Source organism: Erithacus rubecula (assembly GCF_903797595.1).
Source record: "Erithacus rubecula genome assembly, chromosome: 4".
In the NCBI taxonomy this organism is placed as follows: Eukaryota; Metazoa; Chordata; class Aves; order Passeriformes; family Muscicapidae; genus Erithacus; species Erithacus rubecula.
The window spans coordinates 25,004,288-25,028,780 of record NC_136686.1 but is presented as its reverse complement, the minus strand read 5'-3'; the positions used below and the strand labels follow the sequence as shown (position 1 = coordinate 25,028,780).

Here is a 24,493-nt window from a genome sequence, read left to right as displayed (position 1 = left end):
TCCTTCATTCTTTTCAATAGGAAGAGACGAAAGAGCTGAGAAGAGAACTAGAAACATATAATCCTTCCTTTTTTGAAGAACTTGAGGATCTAAAATATAACTACAAGGAAGAAGTAAAAAAAAATATCTTAGAAGAGAGATTGAAGCAGCTTTATGAAGAGTTTGGCATTCAGGATAGTCAAGGTAACATTTCTGTTGATTAGGGTAGTGTTCAGTATCCTCATTAATGCAATAAAAGTGTCTGTGTTTATCTAGAAATCATACAAGTCTCTTAAAGTTATGTTAGTTTGCACACACCCAAGAGTGCAGAATTGGATTATTCAATTATTCAGTTAGTGGTCAGTATTTATATACAACAGGGAAAACAGAAGCGAGTTTTACCTCTCCCAGCTCTTGTGCAATAATGTATTTTAATTCAGAAGAGTTAATTTGGGTAGTAAGGTGTCAGGTGAAATTGAAACCTTGGGCTTCTCTTAAAAGTTAATAAACCTTTAAACTGTCAGCATACTAAGTATGCTAAGTCCCAGATCAGTAAGAATGTGTAATTTGCTTTTTGTCTTGTGTTACCATAATGTTTAACTTTGAACTTGGGGTGAGTGTGCTGGGGATGTCTGTTCTTACATCCCTGGTTATTTTTACCTCAATGTTGAAAAATCCAAGAGCAAAGAACTGAAAATGAAGCTACAGTATTTCACCCAAACCACTGGTGTTTTTGTAAATAATTGCTTTTTCATTTTGTTTATTTTATATTGCTGTATGTATACTTTTATAGCAGAGATGAAATAAAGCCAACTCAAATGATCATTCAGTCTCACCTTTATTATTTATATATCTTATATACCTTATCTTACTTGATATAGCCTTGATTCAGTTTCCTAATTGAGACACAGTTGTAAATGGGAATTACTAAGCCAAGACAAGGCTCTCCAAAATAAAATTAGCATATTTTCTATTATTTACTCTTTTTTTTTCCAAAATAGTGGCTGTAGAATATAGGTTAATTGCATTTTTAAATAACAGCATAGTGCTGCAGATGTACAGTTAAATGACACCAGGAAATTTTCCCCCATAAGAAACTGTTACAACTATAAAAAAATTGTCAAAGTTTAGGACTAATTTGGTCCCACCTGAAGTATGTCCTTTTACTGTTAAGAAACTTGATGTTAAGTCTCAAACCTACATACAATAGTGTCATAGAAGAAACACAAGCTATGTAACTTTTCCAGTTGATTGCATTCCTCAGTAAAGCTTTTAGGATCAGCCAGTGGAAGAAAACATATTTCCTACACTTAATGCTAACAGTTTCCCATTCCAAGAATGGGTACAGAAGTTAAGGATTTTTCATAAAATAAACATCCTGGAAGCTACATCTCTGCTCTGGCTGTCAGATCTCTATTATTTAAAATTAGTCAAACTTATAATGATACAGTAGTACCTGGGCTGTTGCCTAAGATAGGGGAGTATTCATGAAGAATTCTGTGGTAGACACAAGTAAGAGGAATGCAGGACATAAAATAATTAACTTAAAATAAAAAAATAATTTCAAGCATCAAACTTGATATCTTTGAGTCTGTCAAATCTTTGTCCATCCAACATTGAAAAATGGTGAAACAAACTCTTTGGTTCAAAGTCATAGTCAGATTTTGTTCCACTAAAAGAAATTACAACAGGCTGAGAATTCAGGTACGTCTCTGCTAGTGGCCAAGGTAAACCAAGATGATGGCGATGGAGCTAAAAGAAAAGGAAAGAAGATCAGTTCAGCCACTTTGATAAAGTAGTGCAACAATTCCCAACTTGGGAAGTGTGTGGGTGTTAGTGGATTCTAGGATCCTCTGCATCAGGGCACTTAAAACCATTAATAGGTTCTCTCTATAACATGAACAACAAAGTGCAAAAGGCAAGCCAGAACCAAGGTGTCCTCCAGTTTCAGAACTAATACAAACCTGGTCATTAATCAAAAACCACACTGTTATTAATAATACTTGTTCTACTAGTCAACATTACCAGAACTTAAGAAAATTAAAAAAATATGTTCTCAATTAGTTTATTAGTATGTTGGGAATGAAAAAGTTCATTATGTTGTCATTATATTAATTCACTGGCTTTACTAGTTCTATCTCATTTTTTGGAGAACATTTGGAAAAAAAAGACAAAAAATTAACAGAGTACTTCACATTTTATGGATTATTACAGTGTCCACATGTCCATCCATATACTTACCTTAATTAAACACCCATCATTGCAGTGCCACACAATTCCTTCAACTTTACCCTCCGTGCAGCTTTCAAACCATGACAGGATGTCATTTTGCTTCAAAGCAGGTGGATTCTTTATTTCAAATGCTCCATGTGGGACCAGAAGATGTATAGGGTGCTTCTTGCTTCCTAATTCTGTGTTTAAAGAAAAAAAAAATAGTTACTGTGTTTCCTCACTTTTGTTATTGCAGACATCTTAAAAGCACTCTGTAAACTTTTGCTAGATCCAATATTGTCCTGTCTTTAACAGGACAGTTAATTACATTTTTAAGTACCAAATGCAGATCTCTCCCCCCTCACATATTAATTTGCATTTCTAAAAACCTCCTCCTCTTTGTATAATATAAACATCACACAGAGCATCATACAGTTGTCTTTTGTTTCCTAATGGTAACCTCAATCACCATAAAGCTACCAGCTAAATCCTTCCCAAACACCTTAGATCTGGAATATCTGGCATATCTTCTCAACAAGACTTAAAACTGGGCTGTTAACAACTGCATTGCCATTCCATGTTAACATAAATCTTCATTTAACAACACAGCAATTAGAACTTTTTGTTACAATTCTCGTACATACTGAGGAAATGCTTATGACCAGGTAGGACTATTTTTTCTATCCATCCTTACAAGTTATCCTAACAGCAAAGCACAGAAGTTAGAACTCACTTAGGCTCATATGTAGTTGGTTTCACATTATAAGGCCTTTAAAGGAAGAAGGCACACCCCAAATTTAGCCTAAATTACATTTCCTTTAAAAAAAAATCCTATTTCATAATTTAAAAATTGCAATTTGTGACTAACTTTAGGGGCTCCAAAAAATGGTTGAATAAAGTTTTCCACTTCAATTCACCAAAAGAGCCTGTAAAAAAAGTGCAGGCTCCAAGAAACAAACTTTAAAAGTTTTACTAGTATTTTAATAGCAGGAAAATACTAGTAAAACATTTACTAGTATTTCAATAGCAAAATTTACAAGAGTTTTTCCAGTAAAAATATTTTTGAGAGACCAAAACAATGCATTTTTATAGTAACTGAGGTTTAAGTCCCATGACAACTCAGCTTTCTACAGTGAGTATTTCTGGGTGAGAGTTCCTTCAGCCAGCCCTTTCTCTCCTTTCTAAGAAGGTTGCTACTGGAAAACTCTTTTAAAAATCTTACACAAAGAAAATGCACTGATTTCAGTCAAAAATATCACTAGAGAAAAAAGTATTTAAGAACAAACCATACAAACCTACCATATGGATTTGCATTGATATTAGTCCCAATAAGCTCCAATGTTTGTTCTAAAAGTTCTGATAATGGCACAGGACTGATTTCCAGAAGCCCTGGGTCAGCATGGTGTTTCAATACCAGTGCTATTCCAGCCTCATAATTTACAACAGATGAGTGCCAGCAATACTGCTTACTATTCTTCTCCACAGGCACCCAACCTATGAGAAAACACCACATTTTACCAAAGTAAACACCTGACATTATTAAATGCACACTAGAACCTGTTACATGCATTTAAAAAAACCCTACAGTTAACTACAAATGGAAAGAAAGAAGAACTGATGTATCTCAGAAGATTGCAAGCGTGACAACTATGCCTTCAGCTGAAGGTTTGTACAGCAAACTGCAATTATTTCCATGTGTAAGAAGAACAAAGCCTTTCTACATAGTGAATGAACGACATTCCCATTTTATTTTTTTCTGAATATTCCAATTACTATTTTTAACTCTGGAACTAATTCTAATTCACTTCAGAAATTCACACACACCATTCCCCAGTTTTACCTGTGCTGCATCATAGGTACCTGGCATATGTCCATTTTCATCAGGCAAAGGATTGCCATTAGAGAATTCTATATCCTTTGCTGGAATCCAGGTATCTGGAACAGGCTTGAAATCCTCTTCAACATTCCAAACAAATTCTAGACATAGAAATGCAACACTTTGTTTTTGGCAAACTGTTAACCAACTTTGCTTCAGTTGTCTTTCAATGCAATTATTAAAATACCATTGATCTAAACCTTGTTTTACAGACAGTAGTCCCAGTTATTTTTTACAAACACCAACATGTCACACTTAAATAGTCTACAATTAGGATAGTTTAAAGATGCATTTGGCCTTTAAGAAGTTTAAAGGTTCAAAAATTAAAATGAAAAAATTAGCTACCTATTCCAGTTTAACGTCCTTCAATGTAAAGGGTGATGTTAAAAAAAACTGGACAACTGATTATTTCCCTGGTTGTTTTTCTAACTGGATAACTTTCATTGTCAAAAAGAAGGAAAGAAGTCTTCACTAACCTTTGCAATCTTCCAATGAATATAAGAATCGTTTAAACCTTTTTTCACCTTGTTTGGTGGGTTTTCGGTCTAATCTGGCCCATAGGTAGGGTTGTCCTAGGAGACAAAAGATAAAAACAGCACTTTACTGAGGTGACCAAACTATGCAGAGTACTGAAATCAACTAAATAACAGGCAAGATAGGAATTCCCATCTGCTACTAGAGAAATTTTATAAGCAAAGCCAACCACTATTTAAATTCAAAGTACACTATGAGCATTTCCAAATCTATGTACAGCCTTGTGTGGCATAATTATAACATGCTTACAACTGCAGGTGAAGGCATGAGCCCCAGTAAGTAATGAACCACAGTATTCTCATTTCCTTCCAACCTCTGCACTACTATAAATCTCCCCAAGGAAATTAGACACTCTATTATACATGACCCAGTTTGCAAGGAAGACTTACTAACAACACATTTAAAAACCGGAATAGTTCCTGGATGTTCATATTCACTTAAATCATATTTCATGTATTTTAGAGAGTTAATGCTAGAACAGCTTTAGAAACACCTTCTAAGTCTATGGTAACTATTACTTTGTGGTGAAGATGCTTAATGACACTTGAATTCACAACAGCTGTAAATAAATAGTACAAAAAAAAGTGAAAACTAAGTAAAACGAGTTCTAGTATGAGAAATCTGCAAATGGATTGTCCTTATTACCTTTATATGTTGTTACATAACAGCAGGTTCCATCCACCTTTTCAGTAGGAACTGCATTGTGTACATCTGCCTCTAACGCCTTTCCAGTTATAGTGTCAGTTGCCAAAACTTTAAATGGCTGAAAAGAAGACAAGTGGCTCTGTTACTGCCTTGCTCTCTCATACAGATTCTTCCTCCTTGAAGTTGGCCTCTATAAATCCAGCTTGATAAGTATTACACATTATAGAGCTGATTTCTAATAGTTTCTTCAAAACTTGATATTTTGCACAGTACTCTAAGAAAGAAGAACCAGGACAATCTGTTTGTAAAGTCTCTCCCTCTTTCCCATTCTTGATTATTATTTAGAGATGACAGTGCTTTCCACTTTAAACAGGGCATATAAACTAGAAAGGTTGCAGTCCAACACTACAGTATTTTGAGATCTGCCTTTCCTGCATTCAGGTGGCAACAGAAATTCCTCCCGACTAGCTTTCCCCAGCCTTCAGATGAAAGTCAGTAGTGCAGTGTTAGTGCAATACACAGAGCAGGTGTGCTTTTGCAAGGTGGCAAAAGCATCCTGGTATTAAACACAGCGATTAAACCAGCGATGTATAAACTCTTTTTGTGTAAGAAACACAAAATCTGTGGATCTTAAAGAGCCAACTAGTACAATTTCTAGGATTTCTGTACAGCTTCTCTACCAGTTTCACTGCAAACATGCAATCAGTTGTGTTTGGAGTCAAATCTTTTTCTCTACAATCATAATATGTCTCTCTTCTCTCCCCAGTCAACTTTGTAATTTAATTTCTACTAGCAAAACACAAAGCAAGTCCTTGTCCCAGAAGTCTTGAAACAGAATGTGAGATTCATAAAAAAAGAACCTGTGTTACATGACATGACTGTTTTACATTATAATTATAAGATGTGTAACCATAACAAACAGCTTGTATGAAGATGACATTAAAAATTTCAGGGCAATGAGAAAACATTCCCATTGGTTTCACCATCACTATCATCCCCTTTCTTCCCTACCAGTCATAACCACGTTTTGTCCCTGCCTGAAATTTTAAAAACCAAAATGAAAACCAAATCAAAGCAACAACAAAAAAAATAAAAAAAATAAAAACCAACCAAGCAAAAATGGCATGTGCCAGTTCCAGATCTAATACCTTGTTCAGTTTTTCTGTGTGAAGAATCACCAGTGTAGAGTGGTACCCTTACATTACCATTACTGAGATGGTTTAACTCTGAGTTGAACAATTATGTTACTGTGGCTTTGGCAATCATTTCAGCTCTTTCATCCAGAAGCCTGTCACTAATGGGAGAAGGTCTCTCAGAGCTGTATTCAAGTTCACTACACAGCTACTACAGAAATCAGGGAACACAAGCTGGAGGTCTGCAGCTAGATAGGCGAGTGCTGCCCCAATCTGTTCACATCTCACAGCCTCATTTTTCTTCTGTCATAAGCCTGATATTCCAAAAAGAAAACAACAAAAAAGAAAAACAAAACTAAACTAAACTAAAAAAAAAGACAAAAAATCACAAAAGGGATACAAGGTCATTTTTCTTCCTACGAGACTCACAGGTGGGAATGGCAGGATGGTTTCACACAGGCGCCCCGTGCTGTCATGCTGGAGTGGCCTTCACTTAGAAAAAGCAAACACAGCATCAGAGCGAACACCTGTATGCACTTGTCTGGAAAAGCGTGGGGCTGAGCCGGCACGGCACTCAGACGGCCCTTCTCCCCTGCACTTCAGCGGGAATACCCTATGCAAACCCCTCCCGTGAGGTTCCCTTAACTCCACAGCGACCTTCTCGCCACTCGGCTGTGGCCGGGGGCTCTGACACGGTCCGCGCTGCTGCAAGCCGCGGCCCAGTGATTTCTCCTGGGCTCGGTACGGGCCTAGCCCCACCTGCCCGCCCCCCGGCCTCCCGTCCCGGTGCTGCCGCAGCCACCTGTCGCTCCCGCTTGGCCGAGGGCTCGTCCTTCACCTCGGTGACGAACAGACACGGCACCTTGCGCTGCACCGCGCCCCGCCGCCTCATGGCCCCGGCCGCCCGCGCCCGCCGCCGCCGCGCCTGCGCCGCCCGCCCGCGCTGCCCCACGGGAAATGGAGTCCGCCGCGGCCTCGGCTGCGCCGCCGCTGCTGCTGCTGCGCGGGGCGGGGCCGCCTCCGCCATCGGGCCCGGCGGCGCGGTGGCTCCGCTCGGCCTGCCCGGCCGTGCTGTGCAGCTGTGCTCTCCCCGCACCGGCTCCTGCGAGACCAGACTGCTATAGACCCCTGGGTCTATAGGTCCTGCTGGGACCCTGCTGCAGCGCGGCCTTTCATGGGGTCACAGCCTCCTCGGGGTGCACCCAGCTGCCCTGGGGCCTTCGCTGGAGCGGGGCCATCTCCGCCGCGCCGTGGGTCTCCGGGGCTGCAGGGCACAGCCGCCTCACCATGGCCTTCACCGCGGGCTGCAGGGGCATCTGCCCCGGCCTCTGGAGCACCTCCTCCCCCTTCTTCTTGCCTTGGTGTCCGTGGTTTCTTTCTCTCACACATATTCTCACTCCTCCCCCTGACTGTTGTTGCCCAGCAGGCTGTATTATCAAAGATTTAAGACCACGGTGCATCACCAAGAAATTGGGTATTATTTAAGCTTCACTAAATTGATTTATTCCATTTCACATTAAAAAAGCACCAGAATGGACGACTCTTGGAAACAATCTGATATTCTGTATTTTACTTGGATGCAGTAGAGAGAAAGGAAGATGTTCAGCCTGGAGAGGTCATGTAGCAGCATCATGCTGATGTCCCAAGCTGGAGGAGCAGTTGGCAACTGTTAAAGTGTAACATTCTATCCTGGCTAACAACTGCTCTCCGTTCAGTTCAACAGTTCAACCACATGGAGAAGGTACCACATGCTTCATTCAACTATTTCTTGATTTAGCTGCACTATCCACTGAGTTTTATTTCATCTGAAGGTGTGGTATTTGGAAGAAGAAAACTGCTTTCAGGATAAGATGATCTGGCTGACTGCTGATAGCTTTAATTCAAAGCAGTACTCACATTCCGCCTGGTAAAAATCCAGGGATGGGTTTAGGGCTCTTGGTTATTCCATCCATTTTAAGGGTCAGGGAGTTAAATGTTAATGCCTGGGAGATGGGCTTTGTGTCTTAGGGCGTGGCCCAATTGTATTGACTACAATCCAAAAGTTTTTGGAGATCCAGCTCTTAGACATAGCTGTCAATGTCTGGACTGGGAGAAACCTACTTCCAAATATTCCAATATTTTCAAGTGTGGCCTTGTTTTCATTTAAAAAAATTACTCAGTAACTCATTCAGAAATAACCCCCAATCTGGCATTTCTCAGGTGGGATGCCATTCACATCCGGGTTAAACCTTAGTTTACATATTCAGTGTACAGCTCATGAGCACTTGCCTCTTTGGGATTGCAAGATGATCATATGTTTGAGAAAGATACCTCAGGTTATAGGATAGATTAATTGCATCATCAGAGATGATGCTAAAATCTGTGAACTCTGATAAGACAGATGCAGAACATTATGAATGACTAACAGAAGTGACTTGTGTTATGAAAATACTGTCTCTGAAATATTGTGCAGACTTTTTAGCTGGTGCCACATTAATCAATAGGGGGACAGCAGCAGTATATGTATGAGTAAAAAAACAATAATTAAACAAATCCATGTAGACAGTGTATTATTCCCATTAGGTTTTTGTTTGTCATCTTTAAAAACAGCTGAAGCTGAGAGATGGTACGAGCAGTGTAATAGCAAGAGTGTCAGCATCAAGTCCCAATTTTTTTTCAGCTTTTGTTGGGAATCTCTCTGGGTTTTGTTTCTTGCCCCATCTTTTCCCATAGATTTATGTCCTTTAATAGTAAGGCAGTACTAGCACAAGATTTGCATTTGTACAGCACATTTCATTGGAGATTAACCTGATATTTCCATTGTACAGAAAAGTAAACTCAGTCACATCGGTTAAATTACTTAAGAGATTTTTTTTTCTTCTAAGCAGCTCATGAAAAGTCTGCAGTAAACTAATAAGACTGTCTTACCCCTATTCTATTCTAGAAACAATTTTACATCACCAAACAGCATTGACCTAACTCTATCACTTTAGAGCTATCTAGAGCTTATGATAAAAGTAATAAAAGATAATTTGAAATATAAGAATGTGGTCCCACAAAATCTTGGCCATATGTTTATAGCTGTGCAATATATTCAATCCTTTGTTCACACAGCATGTACTAATGCATTTATTCCATTTTTATTGTTCTATTTACAACACCTGAAAACTGTTTTCTCCTGCAGCAAAACTACAGCAAGTTCTCCTGTTTCTGGGAGACAGAGCCCGTAGGCTGTAGGAGGATAAGCTGTGACTTCTTTCACAGAAAACCCCGTAACATAAATGGACTTTATTTGCCACCTAGTAACAGTGAGTAAAAATATTTTCTCAACAATTTGTTCATTAGAGTAACGAAATAGACAAAAATGTCCTTCCAATGCTTATGTAATATATAGTAAGGTCAAGAAATATACCATGGTGAATCAATCAGGTATGAATCTGCTATCCCAGGAAGTTTAAGAGAAAGAAAGGAATAAGATTGCCACATGAATCATTTTAGCAGTTGTATTATGAATCTTTATTCCTATTAGTGATATAAAAGATGAAGTCACATTTGGGTTTCTGAGATCCATGGAATAAAAATGTTGTTTAACTTGAATTTCTGATAGATTAAATATCTCTAGTATTCAAATGGTTAGTATGCAGGTAGAATTTAAGAGAAATCAAAAGTAGTGTGTGTGGTGGAGGAGGAGGTTGGTAGGGACACCAATATCTGTTGATAGATCAGAACATGTATGGATGAAATGCCCCTTGTAAAGATAACATCAGATTGTGGAGCTGCTTGTGCAGATACGTTTCCAGCTTGCTGTTTTGAATAAAAATTTCAGGCTTGAACATTGGTTACGTGTTACTGAAGTATAGTAATAGTGTGTAAAGCAGCACTCTTATTTGTGGAAAACTCCACCATTACAAGTTGGGTTTTTTCCCTCATCCATTTCTAAGAGGAGCTCTTGACTACCAGAAATCCTGGCAGACAGCTGGAATTCAGAAACAGGGTAAGATCCAGGGCAAACCACAGATGTTAGAAGCAGGAGTGAGGAAAGCAAGTCACTTGCACAGCACAGGCATGTTTTTGGTTGTTGTGCAAGCCAGAGACCCAAAAGACACTGTGGGCAAGTGTATCCTGTGTAAGAGCCATGTCCAACAATCACAGCTAGAAAACAGACCAAACCTTTTTACTCTTTGCTGAAATATGTACAAGTTCAAAGCCTGTGTGCACCACAATAGGATTGCAAATAGTAAACCTGGGTTTTTTTTGTTTGTTTGTTTGTTTGTTTGTTTGTTTGTTCTTATAGTTAAAAATCTTGTTAAACTAATTTAAGTTTGATTTGACTTATTCTACCTGGAGCTAAAAATAGCCTTTTCTGAACAGTGAAAAAGGCTCCATCAAGTTAGTGTTATATCTTACACATCTCTTACATGAGATACAACAAATCTGAATTGCAATCATGTTATAAGAAAAGGTTAAATGTGATATACATTCTGCTCATAAGCAAGCAAGAGATGCAAAAGAATAAAAACAACTGGAATAATAGAAAAACACTTATTTTTAGACTGGAAAATATATAAAATTTCAATGTTTTTAATATAATTCACAGAGTACTATGGTTGCAAATGAGTCAGCTTGAAAAATACCCATAGACTCATATTTTTTATCATTTTTCTTTTTAGTCCATTGTATTTCCTGGCTCTTGGAATGTGTTATCCCAGCACTAAAGCCATTTTGCTGAAAATATAATGTGTGAGGATAAAATCCTTAGGAAAATAATATATTTTTCTGAATTTTTTTCTGAATATTTTTGTGACCTTCACATTCCCTCACAAAATCTACATTTTGTACCTAGTAATGAGTTTTGAGATTTAGTTTGATATAAGAAAAGGTCTTCAAATTTAAAATAGGCAATCCTGTGCTTAGCATTGCTAAATTATTCAAAATGGATAATGAAGGGGTTAATACAGCATGTTTGCAACTTGAAATAGTTCAGTGATGAAAATGTTCCACTTTTCAAAAGTCTGTATTCAACAGTGCCTGTGTCCTTTCAGAGGAGCTGGTGCCCGTGTTTTTCATACTTTCTGGAGTTGGAGGTGCTCTCTCACCAACCTCTGCACAAGATAATGCCTAATCCTGAAAATATTTTCAGAAGTATGCTTGCTGGTGTCAACCTGGATGTGATATTCAAGTTTCCTTCTAACAAAATAAATCTAATGTTCTTGTCTGCAGATGCCCCATTGAAACAGGATGTCCAAGGAGGCATTCTGCATCCAGCCCATCGTCAGGACTCACTCAGAAACCAAGATAATGTTTTAGTACCTATTCACCCTCCACTGATTATAAACCTCAGTGATGAAGAGGATGATGAAGAGGATGATGAAGAGAATGATGATGAGGAAGACAACTGTAACCAGTTTTTTTCTTTTATAAGCAAGTTGAATGGGTTTTGTCAGCTTTTACAGTCAATGTACTTCACAACTGATTTGTTATAATAACCATTACATTTTTAGGAAAGAGTTGTTGAAAAGTTTTTTGAAATAGTTTTCAACTAATCTTTAAATTGTTGGAACTGATAGTCACTGATCACTCCTGTGATCCAATTCAAATGGCCATCAAAAACTCTTTGAAATTTTGAGATGAAATTACAAGTTTAGGAGTACTTCATTTCTGGGCAAAAAAAATTAACAGGGGCTGTATGCACTCATCAGTGAAGGTGAAGTCACAAGTTTTTTAAAAAGATAGTTGTGTGACTTTACCTTAAGTAATAAAATTTTTTCAGCTGATGTACCTGTAGGCAGTCTTTTTAGAGAAAACTATTCTTAAATCTATCAAACAGAATTGATGCAAAACTCTCCACTAGTTGAACTGAATGTTTTTCATGGATATATTTAAATATATATATATATATATACATATATGCTAGTACAGTTAGACCATTGACTGTGTCTCACTTAGAGATAAGAGATTTGTAGGGGTGGAACAAATGACACATTCCTGGAGAGTGAAAAGTGAGAGAATGACCTCCCTTCAGGCATGCATTCAGCAAATTACTGTGCTGCCTCAACCCACTTTTCACTTTACCACTGCCCATCAGGTTGGCTAGTAGACCAACCTGTTAGTGTTTCCTAACTTGGTTTCAGTCTGAGTATGCCACTCAAACAATATAGAAAGTAGGGCTTTGCTAATCTTCATAGCCTTAACTGAGAGAGATCTGGAGCAGTCACTTCACCAGCTCTGCCAATAGGGCAGAGGTTTTGTGACAAGCACTTAATGGTGACATGCTGAATCTGATTTCCTTATGGGTATAAATGAAAGATTTTTTTTTTAAATTAATGTTGGAGATATTCTTTAATCCTTTAGAATTAACAAACATTTGCTTATTAACTGTGTTTTAACTGCAATCCCATTGCACTTGAAAACACCTAATATTAAGCAATAATTTTTCAGTCCAGATGCACAGGTTGCAGACAAGACCAAAAATAGCCAATGGCAAAAATTAAAGTCATTATCATGTTTTATAATTAAGAATTATTGAAGGTCTTTGTATAGTTATCTTGTAATCTTTTACAAATATTTCCTGCAGATGTTTCTAACTGGATGCCTAAGACTGTTATAGATATTGAAGAGGAAAGAGCAATAAGAGATATATGCTATAAATCTGGTAAATATGAAATTGATCATTCTTCCCTTAAAAACAGTGCTTCCAATACAGTAAACTTTGGGGCATTTTTTTTTTTTTTCCTATTGGGGCATGTGTAGGAGAGTATTATGGGATTCAGAACCCTTACAAACACCAATCGACAAAAACCGTATCTTCACCATGGCAAGATGAATTCTTACCCTTGGAAACTACTGAGCAAAACTTGCAGAAAGGCAAGTATTTTCATTTCTTTGGACTGTATTTGCCACTAAAATTGCTGTAACTGGGAGAAACTAATACATAGTTTGCACTTCCTCCCCAGTTCTTAAATTTAGTGAAAAAAAGATATTACAAAAAACGTATTTGTTTTTGTCAGCAAATTACAAAAACACTTCATTCTTTTATGCCATTTATATAGTCACACTTGTGCTGATGACCTGCATCAATTGTGGATGGAAAAGGTAGAAATGGGCTATTAACCCAATCTGCACTTTCCTGACATACACAACATAAGTATTTAATATAATTTCATGATAAAGATTTATGTAGTCTAATGTTAACCATTCTAAGTTTAGGAATGTAGTTTAAGTTTCACATCTAGGCTCTCTGGTGAAAATGGAGAGGCACAGGAACTCCATTGAGTCTCTTTTTTATTGAATCACCAGGCAGTGCCAGAGTGAGATGAGTCACTTTTCCAGAGGTGCTCCATCTCTACTGGCTATTTTGGGTTTCTTGGTGTCAAAATGTAGTGTTAAATCAAACTTTTCCATAACTAAATTTAGATAAAATACATCCTTTAATTGTCTTATAAAAGAGAAGAACAAAAGTGTTAAATTTGTTATGAATTCTCATCTATCCAACATAATAAAGGTCAAATGAATGCAGATTTATAAACATTGACCCCAGTTCTTACGTTTTTTCATTTATTATTCTTTTCTAATTTCTAAATTTGAAATGTTTATTAAAATAGTTTAGATAAATTATTTCTAACAAATACATAGATATTTAGTCTATAGATGAGAGACTCAGTGACAAATGTGTGAACATACCTTTTAAAAAGTGTCTTTATTTATCATTAGATGCATTAGGAGAAAAAGATAGATATGTTTCCCCAAAACAATTTTTCAATTGAGTTCTCTGAGGCTTCAAGTACTATGATGACATGCATCCTGAAAATGCCATAAATTCAATTAGATAGGATTAATAAATATTTTTCATGGGTAGTGAGAAGCTTATGAATAAGCAGGTAATTGATAGCTGGGTCTTTGCTTTGAAGTCAGTCTTCTTTAGTCTTTGAATTATGATATTTTCTTACAGAGCATGAAAGATAGACATGATTCACTAGACAGGATTCAAATAATTAATAAAAGAGAAAGAAGGTTATGAAATGAGAGGTTAAGAGAACTTGCACTAAACTAATCAATGGCTCCTAGGGGTGGGAGGAAGAGAATGTCAGTGCCATTACCTGTGCTTACACAGAACTAAGCTTTCTTTCTGTTGACTTTCCAGGTGATGGTAACACAATTCCTACAAGATTTAATAATACAAGAAGAGAAAAAGAGACTTCAGAAAGGAGAGTATCAATAGACAGCATTCCCAGAACAGATCATAAATCCTTTGACAATGGAGGTAATATACTGTAGCATCAGCTCCTCATTGCTGAACGTCATGTGGTAAATAAAATAACTAAATATGCATGCATTAAACTTTCCCATTCTGCATTTGTGTTATTTTATGTTTTTTGTGTTTTAGACATGCTGAACCATTGATTGTAACAATGAAACTCGTTGTTTATGATATATATTATGCTTATTTTAGGATTGCACTGGAAAAAATAATTTATGCAGATTACAATTGATTTTGGGAAAGAAAGGGTCCTGTGGAGTTATGAAAAAGCAAGGGTAGAGATGCAGACAAGTTGGTTAGAGCCTGGTGCTAGTAATGCCAAGGACATCGATTTGATCCCTGTATGGGCCATTCATTTAAGAGCTGGACTTGATGATCTTTGTGAGTCTCTTCCAACTCAGGATATTTTGTGACTGTGATTCTGTGACTGTCTGAAGTAAAAATGCTTTCAAAAAATATTACTTCTGTGAGATTATCCATAGTTAAGATGAAAAAGCTTTGTATTTTTCCATTACCTACAGAAAAATAACAGAGCTGCAATCCCTGCAACTTGTGTAACAGGATCCATCCCTTTGCATAAACTCGGTTGACCTTAAAGAAGACACACTGCCTTGACCAATTGAGTTCAGTATTAAATGTGATTAAAGTTGAAAAATGCCCCATTCTTCTTGAATTTACTTAATAGTGGTATTCAATCGTTTTTTCATAAATGTTTATTAATTATAAAAATAGTAATAATTGTAATATTCTTTTCCTCCCCCTTACTTTGGTAATGCAAAATAGTGCAATACTATGCTAGGGCTGCTTGCTTTAACTTGGAGCAAACTGGTGTGTGTCTTCTAGCTGCAGAACTATTGTGCAGTAGAAATATGTCTTACATTCTACATCTTTTCCTGTGACCTTTATGTACAAAAGTATCTTTCTTTTTAGATATTCTTTATGTCTATATAAACAGTTACCACTGAGCCATAATTCAATAATTGAATCTCTCTTCACAGTTATATGTTCACAATTACATGTATTTAATACTATTTTCTCTAATTTTTGTGAGCCTTATCCAAATCAGCTATTTGGTTTCTACTCACTTCAGCTAAAAACATGCCTTTTAAAAAGCAGACTCTGCATTTTTCACCTTTCTCAGGGTGCTCTTGAGTGCAGATAATTTTGTGAGACTCCTTTCCTACAGGAGGTGGTGGTTCTGTGGTGCAGAGGAGCACATTTGTTGATGGGAACAGATTTGAGGCACTGCCTCGGGAAAAAGGACCAATTACATCAAAGTATTCCAATGTGAAAGGTACTTCATTATTATATATTTGCAGATTTTTAGATTAGATTATTTTTTTTCCTCTGCAGGTGTGGTGAGCATTATATTATTTGTGTAAAACCAATCTGAAGTGAAATTTTCATTAACAAGATGATAGCAGTTGTTGTATGTTATAGTTTAATTCTGCTTCTTTCTGCCCATTTGCATCCTCTGGTAGATTCAATTATGAGTCCCTAGTTACTAAATTCTTTGACGCTCACATTAGATCATGGGGAGTGCTGTGCACTCTCCACTTTGGACAAGTAAAATAGATTTGATAGGTAATATCTCACAGAACACAGGACTTCATATAACCAGTAAAAATATAGTTAAGGAAAGAGCATAACACTTGTGATAAAGTGTGTTTTTCAAAAACTAGTCACATACAGCAAACTAAAATACCTACACCAAAGTACCTTAATGATAAGTTTAATCCTTTTCACAGGAGAGTTCCAGAATATATTTGTCAATGTTATTGTGAGTAGATGGTTATTCAGTTATTTCTTGGAGTTTTAGAATAAAAAGTGAAAAAAGGGGCAGATTTTTGTATTTAAACTACCCTATAAACTGAAGCAGAAGAAGAGCATTTCTGCCACATTTTGGCCTGAGAGGCCTGAGAGAAACCAAAAGGGCTTATTTACGGTACCAGGAAAAAGGAGAACAAAGCCCCATCTTCCCAAAGAGTAGCAGGGCCAGAAGAAGAGCTCCGTGCTTACTTTAAAATGCAGCTTTCCCCATGAAGTTCTGTTTGTAGTTTGACATGGACTTATAGCACAGTACTGTTGCAAATTTATCTCCATCATTTGTAGTACTTTATTGTGTTCCTGCACTGCACATGTCCAGGGTGTATCTGGATGTTACAGGCAGAAGTCGTTCACAGTTCAGCCAGGCATCCTTTGAAGTGCTTGGATTGCTCTCCATGGGCTCAGCCATGGTTGTGTTCCAGAGGTCCTCACCTATAGTGTAGAGAAAAGATGATCTGATTTTTGCATTTAGAGTTAATTTTTGAGTTGGCCTTCAGGATTTCTTCTGCTAGAGGAAGTATAGACACTTTTGCTTTCCTTCTGGAGAGTGATGTTTTTGGAATAATTTACATGTGAAACCATGTTCCACCTAAAAGGACCTATTTATGAAGTAGGAGATTATGTTTTCAAACCACCACAGTATGTTTGGCTATGAACATTTTTTTTGTGCTTTCTAAAACAATGAGTACGTGTTATTTTAATCCCTCAGAAACAAGCCGTACTGAACTGATAAAGAACCACCACTGTAAAGAAGTAAAGGAAAATAAAAGGATTTCTGAGGAGCGAAGAAATTCAGCTAATACAGTAACTGGCAAAGGTATTTTGAAAAAATCATCAGCTTATTCATTCTGTTTACTAAACTGTGAGATTATTTAGCACTATCAAGTAAATTACTGTTGTTAGTGTCCAGTATGGACAGCCCATGCTTGGTTTCGTCTCTCTACAAAGAACATTTTAAAAATCTTGTTCAGTCTCCAGTTGCCTGTACTATGTGAGATTTTGAATAGTAGCACAACCTTTTTGGTTGTATTTTCAATTTTAGGAATTCACACTCCGGATCCCAAATTAAAACCAAGTTATCAACAAAGGGGTCAAAGTAAGGATGGTGAAACTGCTTCTTCCAGTCCATATGGGAGAGAAACTGGAAGATACACTCATTTAAATTCTACAGAACCTCGACGATCAGCTTATGTAGTGTACCGGACTGTCACTCAAAAACCAAAATTCAATGGATCTACAGGTGGGTTCTTGTGTACACAGAATTCTTAAAATGCCTGTCTGTATTGTGCTGCACTCAGCTGGGTCTCTGCAGGTGAATAATAAGTTATTTATGCTGAAATACAGGCATGAATAAATTTGATCAAGCAGAATTTTCACCAGTAGATTTCAGCCATATCCATAGATGGAAATGTAAAGGTTTATAAAGCTTTACAATTTGTCAGACAGAATATTCATGGACGCAATAATTGAGCCATCTTTACAGCAGGAATTCATGAATGCAATGAAGTGGTGATGTGCACAAATATAGTGATTCCACTTTTTAAAACATGTCTTATGTGACTTATTCAAGTATTTAATAAACCTTGAAAACTCCACCTTTAAGCCCTTATTTTATTCTAACTACTTATGGTAGAAGTATTTTTTGCAGCATAATTTCAGTTGTGTCTCAAGAAATGTTTCTTGTTCAACCTTATTTTTCCCAGTAGGGTATGAAAGAATGACCTTGCTTTTCAGCATATATATCCATAACTGGGATTTCACTGGAGTTTTCATTGTTATGAATTTGTATTTATTTTCATTATTTCGGATTATTTTTTGTCTTGAATAAACAGGCGTTTGGGTGTTATTCTCTCTTCTGTTATGAGTTTAAATGCAGCGTAAATCTTTGTGTTTAACATTGGTATTATTTCTTTTTTACATTAATTGTGTTGGACAGAGGACTGAATCTATTCTTTCTGCTGTTCATGAAGGATGGTACTTTCCTTCCTCTTACTCTGCTGTCTTCTTGATGGTACATGCTATGTCATTAATTTGACAAGAAACCTACAGGTGGGATTCTGAGTATTGCATCTTTCTTTCTGCCAATCTGCTTTAGATTGATTACACCTTTTGCTTTATTTTTATCTTGCTGATATATATAACCTCATCCAATCTATTGCACCATTTGGGCTTCATTTGAATTTTCAGTTTCTGTGTCCATGATTTCTCGGAATAATTTGTTTTTTCATTTGTCACTTTGTCAACAGATTTAGTGGTAAATAATTTAAATAATCAGAAATCAAAAAAGTAATTTCATCTTGCCAGTTTCAGTCATCTCTCTTAAGCTGAGTTCATTCTCCATTTTGAAGTGCCTCCCTGTCTTAATTTCTAATAACAAAGACCTCCTTCAGACAGGGTTCAGCCTACTTTAAGGTGAATAAAGTAAAATGAGACAAATTCCAACATTGGTACTTTGTCTTGAGGACAAATAGTTGTGTCTTCTCTATTTTTTCTTTGAGTGTTTACTTTTGTTAAATGTGAACAAGGTGGTGTAGGGATTATAGAGAGAACATTCTTTATGTGAAGAATGCATTTTATAAAATTTCGAGGTTAAATAAGGATAGAACATTTTTGAAAAATGGGAATCAGCATTTTTGTTGTAAGAACAATCATTAACATTTTTTCTGCTTTTCTTTCCAGCAGTACCTGAGTCCTATAGTCAGAAAGGCTCCAAACAAAAGAGTCAGCCTGACACTAATAGGAGATTTTGGACACAAACAGAAAACTATGGTAATATTTATACATTGTGTATAAACTGAAAATTTTAGGATTATTAAAGCATTTATAATTTTAATTAATCCCATTAAGATGGAATTAAAAGAAGAATATTAATAATGATAATTTTTAATTTTTTTTTTTTTAGAAAAAAAATAATTGTGATTATGCAACATATTCTGAGACACAATCAACTGTCTAGCACAAAAGCATAATACAGCCTTGTATACAGGGCTTTCACAAGCAGGGGTAAACTAGAAGCTATTGATGTCTTTGGGAAGGTCTTCAACTCAGGGACATTCCCTTTGTTCAAACCAAGGATGTCCATAGCTGAATCTGCTCATTTGGAAGATCACATGAGCCTCATGGAAATGCTGCAATAGTGCAAATTTTCTTCTAAGTTCAAGAGAGAGTTTGCCTTTAATACTAGCTTGTGTTTCAAAGATGATGTCTGACTCATCTGATGCATTCATTGAAACTTCAACCAATATAATATTTCATTTGTGCATCAGACTAAGGAAGTCTTTCCTGAAATTTTGGCTGAAATTTGGAAACAATGTGTATGTTTTTCTTGCAGGCAAATATACTTCAAGGTCTTCTAATTCACCAGCTTGGAGGAAAAGAAATCCGCAAGCAAAACCATTCTCTAAATTTAAAATAACCACTCAGGTAACTGATAGAAATGGTTACAATTCAGTCTTTTTAAGAGAATTGGCATGTCTGTACCCACTTAGAAAATGTGAAAGTGCTTGTAAAGCTTCCTCATTCAAAACCTACAAGATTCTGATCAATGCTGAGTAGCTGAAAGAGCAGTTTAATAGGTTGTTTTTTTTTTTTTTTTCATTCATGTACCTTTGCCTGAATAACTAACCTGTGATTTCTAATTTTTTTAGCAATAATACTTACATGAAAGCAAAATGTGTATTCTAAAGTAAAGTTCTACAGAAGGCAGGTTTTGGATTCTGGTATCAGACAAACACCTTAGAGACCATATGAGTTTGATCTATCTGTTCCTCTGCTAGTTTGTTCATGAAGCTTCAGAAATGGCTGAACTATAACCAGCTGAGGTCTGAGTCCATGAAAGGACTCAGGCTATAAAATGTTTGCAAGATACCCTAAAGACCCTTAATACATTTTGAAAACGGAGATTAGAACCTTTATCTGATCTTTCATGTTGAAATTTTACTCCTTGAAATATTTCTGAAGGAGCATGTAGTTATACTCTAAGAAATTATGCACAGAATTTTGTGTATATCTGTTTTGACAGCAGAGTAAAGAAGACATGGAAGTGAATAAAAAAGGAGAAAAAGAAACACCTAAAGGGAAATAAAGAAATTATCAACTGGAGTATCCAAAGATGAAGAAACTACAAATTCCAAAAAGAAGATTCAGGAAGGAAGCACACTATAGTGCTTTAAAACTGGTTAAAAACTCTTAAAAATATGCTCTGCATGGTGACATATAAAGATCTATATGCACTAAGTTTAATCTGCTATAAAAATTTGGCAGTTGAAGTTATTTTTGCAGACTATGGCTCTACACCATAGACAGATAGTAATAGTTCATAGAGAAAAATATCCCTAAGCAGAGTCTTCCCCTATTTTATTTGATAGACGTTTTAAGGCATAATTCCTAATACGAATAAATACTACTAGTTATACTTAGCAGTTTCAGAGGACTTTTAATGTAAACAGCAGTAGTGTAATGCATTCTAGAACGTGGTTTGCTGGTACAAAAGCCAGATTCCTAGATGGCTTAGCTGTTTTGCCAGTTGTTTAGGGACTCAATCTGAATTAGATCTTGTGATTTTGCAATTTTAGAGGCGCAGCAGAACTGTGTTATGAACTAAATGAAATTCACAAGAAAACTCCCAGAATTAACTGAGATATGTATTTACATGCATTTCAAACTAAAATATGAAGAGTTGTATAAAGACTGAGAGGAAGACTAATAAGAAGGATACTTTAATATTACTTTCTGGGGAAACAAACCTCATACTGAAGTGTTACTTGTACATGACTTCATATCTTTTTCTCAGATGTTTTTTCAGTTTTTTGCATTTTCCTAACCTTTGTTCATTCTCAGAACACAATCAGTTTTTTAAGAGAGTCCTTCAAACTTCTTTCTGTAACACTAGGATCCAGTAATAATCTCTGTGGCATCTGTGATTGTGAGAATGAAAGCATTTTGCCACATTGGAGCCTTTTTTTCTGTGACTGCTTATAACATGAGGCTGGATCAGTTACCTTCCAAGGTACTTCTAGCTGAAATTGTTTTATTGTTCTGTGAGAAATATAGTCATTATGTTTCTCTTCCCTACTTGATTATATCAATAGTGGTGTAACTTTTATTTTATTTTAAAATCAATTTTTAATCATTTAAGTTAGAACATGCTGTACTGATCATAGACATGTATGCAGTCATGCATCACTTTTCTTAACTGGGAGAAGAATAGAAAAACTTAGAGGATCTGGTTTAGCTGAGTAAAAATGTACAAAACAAGAAGCATCTTTTTAAAATCAAAGAGCAGGTATGTTGGAAATGTTCCCTCTACCTCTAATTAGACATTGGTGTTTCAAATTGTAGCACATGATGCCTTGCAGCCACATTTCACATTTTCTGCCTGAGGTAATTTAAAATCTCAAGTCAGAGGGCTGTTGTATCAAGTTATTTTTTAATATCTTGCTGAAGACTTTTAATTCCCCTTTTTCACATTTAAAAAAAATTAAATTTTACATTTGCTATTTATACAATGTCTCAACAATTTAGAGTATTAAATTTGATAAGACCATAAATGGGCATGGGCAAATGTTAATATGCTGGTCTGATTTTAGCATTCTGTTGAAAACAATTATGATATTTAGTTTGTGCAAGTGGTTAATATTGTTACTTTAGTGATGTGTAAGTGCAGGCTGTGCTGTGCTGCATCTGCTGCCTGCTGGTTTGTGCCACACAGATCTCTTACCACAGGAGAAAATCAGCAGTTCTTACTTGGTATAGGTGATTAAACTCCCTACCAGGCCTTGCCTTTATTTAGTGGTGCAGCAAGTTCTCAGGTGGCCATTCTTTCTGTTTGATAGTAGAAATGAGGAATAGAGTTGGCTTCTTGTAAGAGTTCCAGTGACCAAAATGGGGTAATTTCCCATGGATGGAATCTATAGGATGTTCTGGGCTGTGGTCAGAGGCCCATTTGGCTTGGGACTCCCAGCATCTGAAGGGTCATATTGGTAACTCTACTATCTTCCTTTTCTTTTTGTTGTGGTCTCAAAATATCAGGATCTTAAGATATCCTTTATAGAATCTGAACACCTTTCTGACTGGGATCATAGAGAACAAGGCACTTCCTGATACAATTTAGCCCACCTCCTCACCCTGAAAAACCAACTCAACAAAGCAAAGCCAAAAGAAAATAATTTTTTAGCATCTTAAGATGTGAGTATCCCAGCAGACGGTTGAAATAAGTCAAGCTCTTCTCAAGGGAAGGACAAAGAAATACAGGAAGAAAATGATGTGGCCATGAGGGTAATACTGGGCTGATCTTCAGTTTGTGTGGAATCACACCTTCAATACTCTTTTCACTGGAGCTTCCTGTAGAGAAATTACAAATTCTGTTCTTTTAGTCATCACTTGTTCAATCCAGGAATTGACAGATACCAAAAAATACCTAAGCACTGAACATTAAATATATGGGTCAACAAGATATTTACAGTTCCTGTGTGATGTTAGCTGCTCTTGACAGAAATCAGGAACATTTAGGGATCAAGTGCTTTGTTTGATCAAATCCTTAATTAAGATTTCCCTTTAACAGCTTCAAAGACACCTAGATTCTCTAAAATAATAAAAATAGCTATTTGTTTTCCAGATCACAGACACTGTCCCTGTTATACTTTTTAATTTTGTCCAGTTTTCTCTGTTATTAAAGCCCTAGAGAGGAGTCAAAGGAAACTGAGAGTATGCAGCATTTCATGAACATTGATTGCATTTCTGCACTTTCACATAATCATTGCATGACAGACCTTGCCATTGATTTACACTTACAGTAGTTGAAAATAGGCTCTGAGATAATGAGCCAAAGATCAGAAGCAAAAGGCCACTGAAGCAGAATTGAACTTGCCATGGTATTAAGTATGTGTAGCCATAATCTGCTGCTGCATTGGAAGGCCCAGGGGAAATAAGTGATTTGTTGCTTTCACCATAGACATGTTAAAATATGCTAATGTTTTTCTAGATGGTACTTCTAAAATCACATCAGAAATCTAATCTAGGTGAGTCATATTCTTTAGTAAATAGAATAAAAGTGCTACCACCTGTATTTTGACAAAAATTTGCAAAGCTTCTAGTCTGAGATCCTGCATTTCTTAACAAACCTGTATGGCTAAATTAATATCATTAACTCCCAGCATCTCAGCAGCACTGATATTTTAAATATTCCGTTTATTAATTAAGATAGGAAAGTCCATCTCAAATTAGCACCTGAACAAGAAAAACATTGTTTTTTGTAAAATAAAAATGAAGCAAAATGTCCCTGGCAATTGTAGACATTGTTTAAAAAGAATTATTTTGACAGTTTTCCCCTAATAAAGATATTTTCTAACAAAAGCTCCCTTGTACAGCAATACATTATGTAAATATATAAATTTATTTTAGAAAAGCAACGGAGTCTGTCAATTATTTAACTGTGTTGAGGCCACCGGGGGGCGGTGCAGTTTTAGGAATGGGTTTGAACGACGCCCAGCAGGAACCTTCCTCGGCGTGCGCTCGGTTTCCGCTCTCCAGGGCTTTGAAAAGCGTCTCCGCGGTGTTCTGCACAGGCTTCACGTTCAGAGAAAAGGCACGATAGTCTTCTTGTGGCCAGCTCGGGGGAGAGCTACAACAACCGAAATTCAAAATTGCTAAGTAGCTTTTTTTTTTTTTTTTTTTTTTTTTTTTTTTTTTTTTAGTGACCCTACTTCTCTCTCATTCTACACATTTTTTCAAAAGGTGTTATCTGTTATCTCCTGTTCTGGACAGTTCTCACCACAAGCTTCTTAGAGAAACTGAGAAGTCTTTGAAAAGATATGTTCCCAGACTGAGAGTTTCCTTTTCTCTTTCCAGTCAGGAAACATTTTAGGTGTTTTTAATTGCCTTTGCTTTTCATATTTGGGGTATTTTACAAGTGGAAATAAAGATAGAAACATGTTACCATGATATGTAAGATTTGAAGCACCTGAGAGCATAACTATTGTGCTTAAAGTCCTGCTCCATCTTTCCTTTTTTTACTTCCTAAGGAAAAGGCTGTTAGGCAAGACTAGATATTAA

At 36.4% G+C, this 24,493-nt stretch overlaps 3 protein-coding genes across 6 annotated transcripts in view; 2 read left to right on the top strand and 1 right to left on the bottom strand.

Moving 5' to 3' along the window:
• The window catches only part of CEP290 (centrosomal protein 290), a 46,094-nt gene extending 45,290 nt beyond the window's left edge, over positions 1 to 804 (top strand). The window contains 1 exon segment of the mRNA XM_079303016.1: positions 21 to 804. Coding sequence (XP_079159142.1) covers positions 21 to 203 — 183 coding nt within the window. The 3' untranslated portion in view covers positions 204 to 804.
• Positions 799 to 7,482, bottom strand: RLIG1 (RNA 5'-phosphate and 3'-OH ligase 1). Its single transcript, XM_079303025.1, has 7 exons — positions 7,181 to 7,482; positions 5,246 to 5,363; positions 4,543 to 4,638; positions 4,051 to 4,167; positions 3,490 to 3,684; positions 2,221 to 2,390; positions 799 to 1,731 (listed from the first exon to the last, which is right to left on the bottom strand). Exons 1-7 carry the CDS (start codon positions 7,403 to 7,405, stop codon positions 1,543 to 1,545), a joined length of 1,110 nt encoding a protein of 369 aa, XP_079159151.1. The 5' UTR covers positions 7,406 to 7,482; the 3' UTR covers positions 799 to 1,542.
• Positions 7,483 to 7,771: 289 nt separating this feature from the next.
• On the top strand, positions 7,772 to 23,785 carry LOC306801384 (uncharacterized protein C12orf50 homolog). 4 transcript variants are annotated; one of them, XM_079304455.1, is made up of 12 exons: positions 7,772 to 8,119; positions 9,542 to 9,665; positions 11,578 to 11,754; positions 12,932 to 13,009; positions 13,108 to 13,221; positions 14,498 to 14,617; positions 15,801 to 15,908; positions 17,151 to 17,258; positions 17,484 to 17,681; positions 19,124 to 19,210; positions 19,773 to 19,864; positions 20,463 to 23,785. In XM_079304455.1, exons 1-12 carry the CDS (start codon positions 8,111 to 8,113, stop codon positions 20,523 to 20,525), a joined length of 1,278 nt encoding a protein of 425 aa, XP_079160581.1. In that variant the 5' UTR covers positions 7,772 to 8,110; the 3' UTR covers positions 20,526 to 23,785. The 4 variants fall into 4 exon arrangements, 3 of the variants coding, with proteins under 3 accessions (XP_079160581.1, XP_079160582.1, XP_079160580.1); XM_079304456.1 differs by having other exon boundaries at positions 7,773 to 8,119; positions 19,121 to 19,210; positions 20,466 to 23,785; XM_079304454.1 differs by having other exon boundaries at positions 7,774 to 8,119; positions 19,121 to 19,210.
• The last annotated feature ends 708 nt before the right edge of the window (positions 23,786 to 24,493 follow it).

Coding starts and splice junctions, on each gene's coding strand:
- LOC306801384 (XM_079304454.1), top strand. Junction 11,755..12,931: donor TGATGATGAGGAAGACAACT/GTAACCAGTTTT, acceptor TATTTCCTGCAG/ATGTTTCTAACTGGATGCCT. Junction 19,211..19,772: donor GACACAAACAGAAAACTATG/GTAATATTTATA, acceptor TTTTTCTTGCAG/GCAAATATACTTCAAGGTCT.
- RLIG1 (XM_079303025.1), bottom strand. CDS start 7,405: ATGGCGGAGGCGGCCCCGCCCCGCGCAGCAGCAGCAGCGGCGGCGCAG. Junction 4,168..4,542: donor TTCATTGGAAGATTGCAAAG/GTTAGTGAAGAC, acceptor TTCTATGTCTAG/AATTTGTTTGGAATGTTGAA. Junction 1,732..2,220: donor ATGATGGGTGTTTAATTAAG/GTAAGTATATGG, acceptor CTTTTCTTTTAG/CTCCATCGCCATCATCTTGG.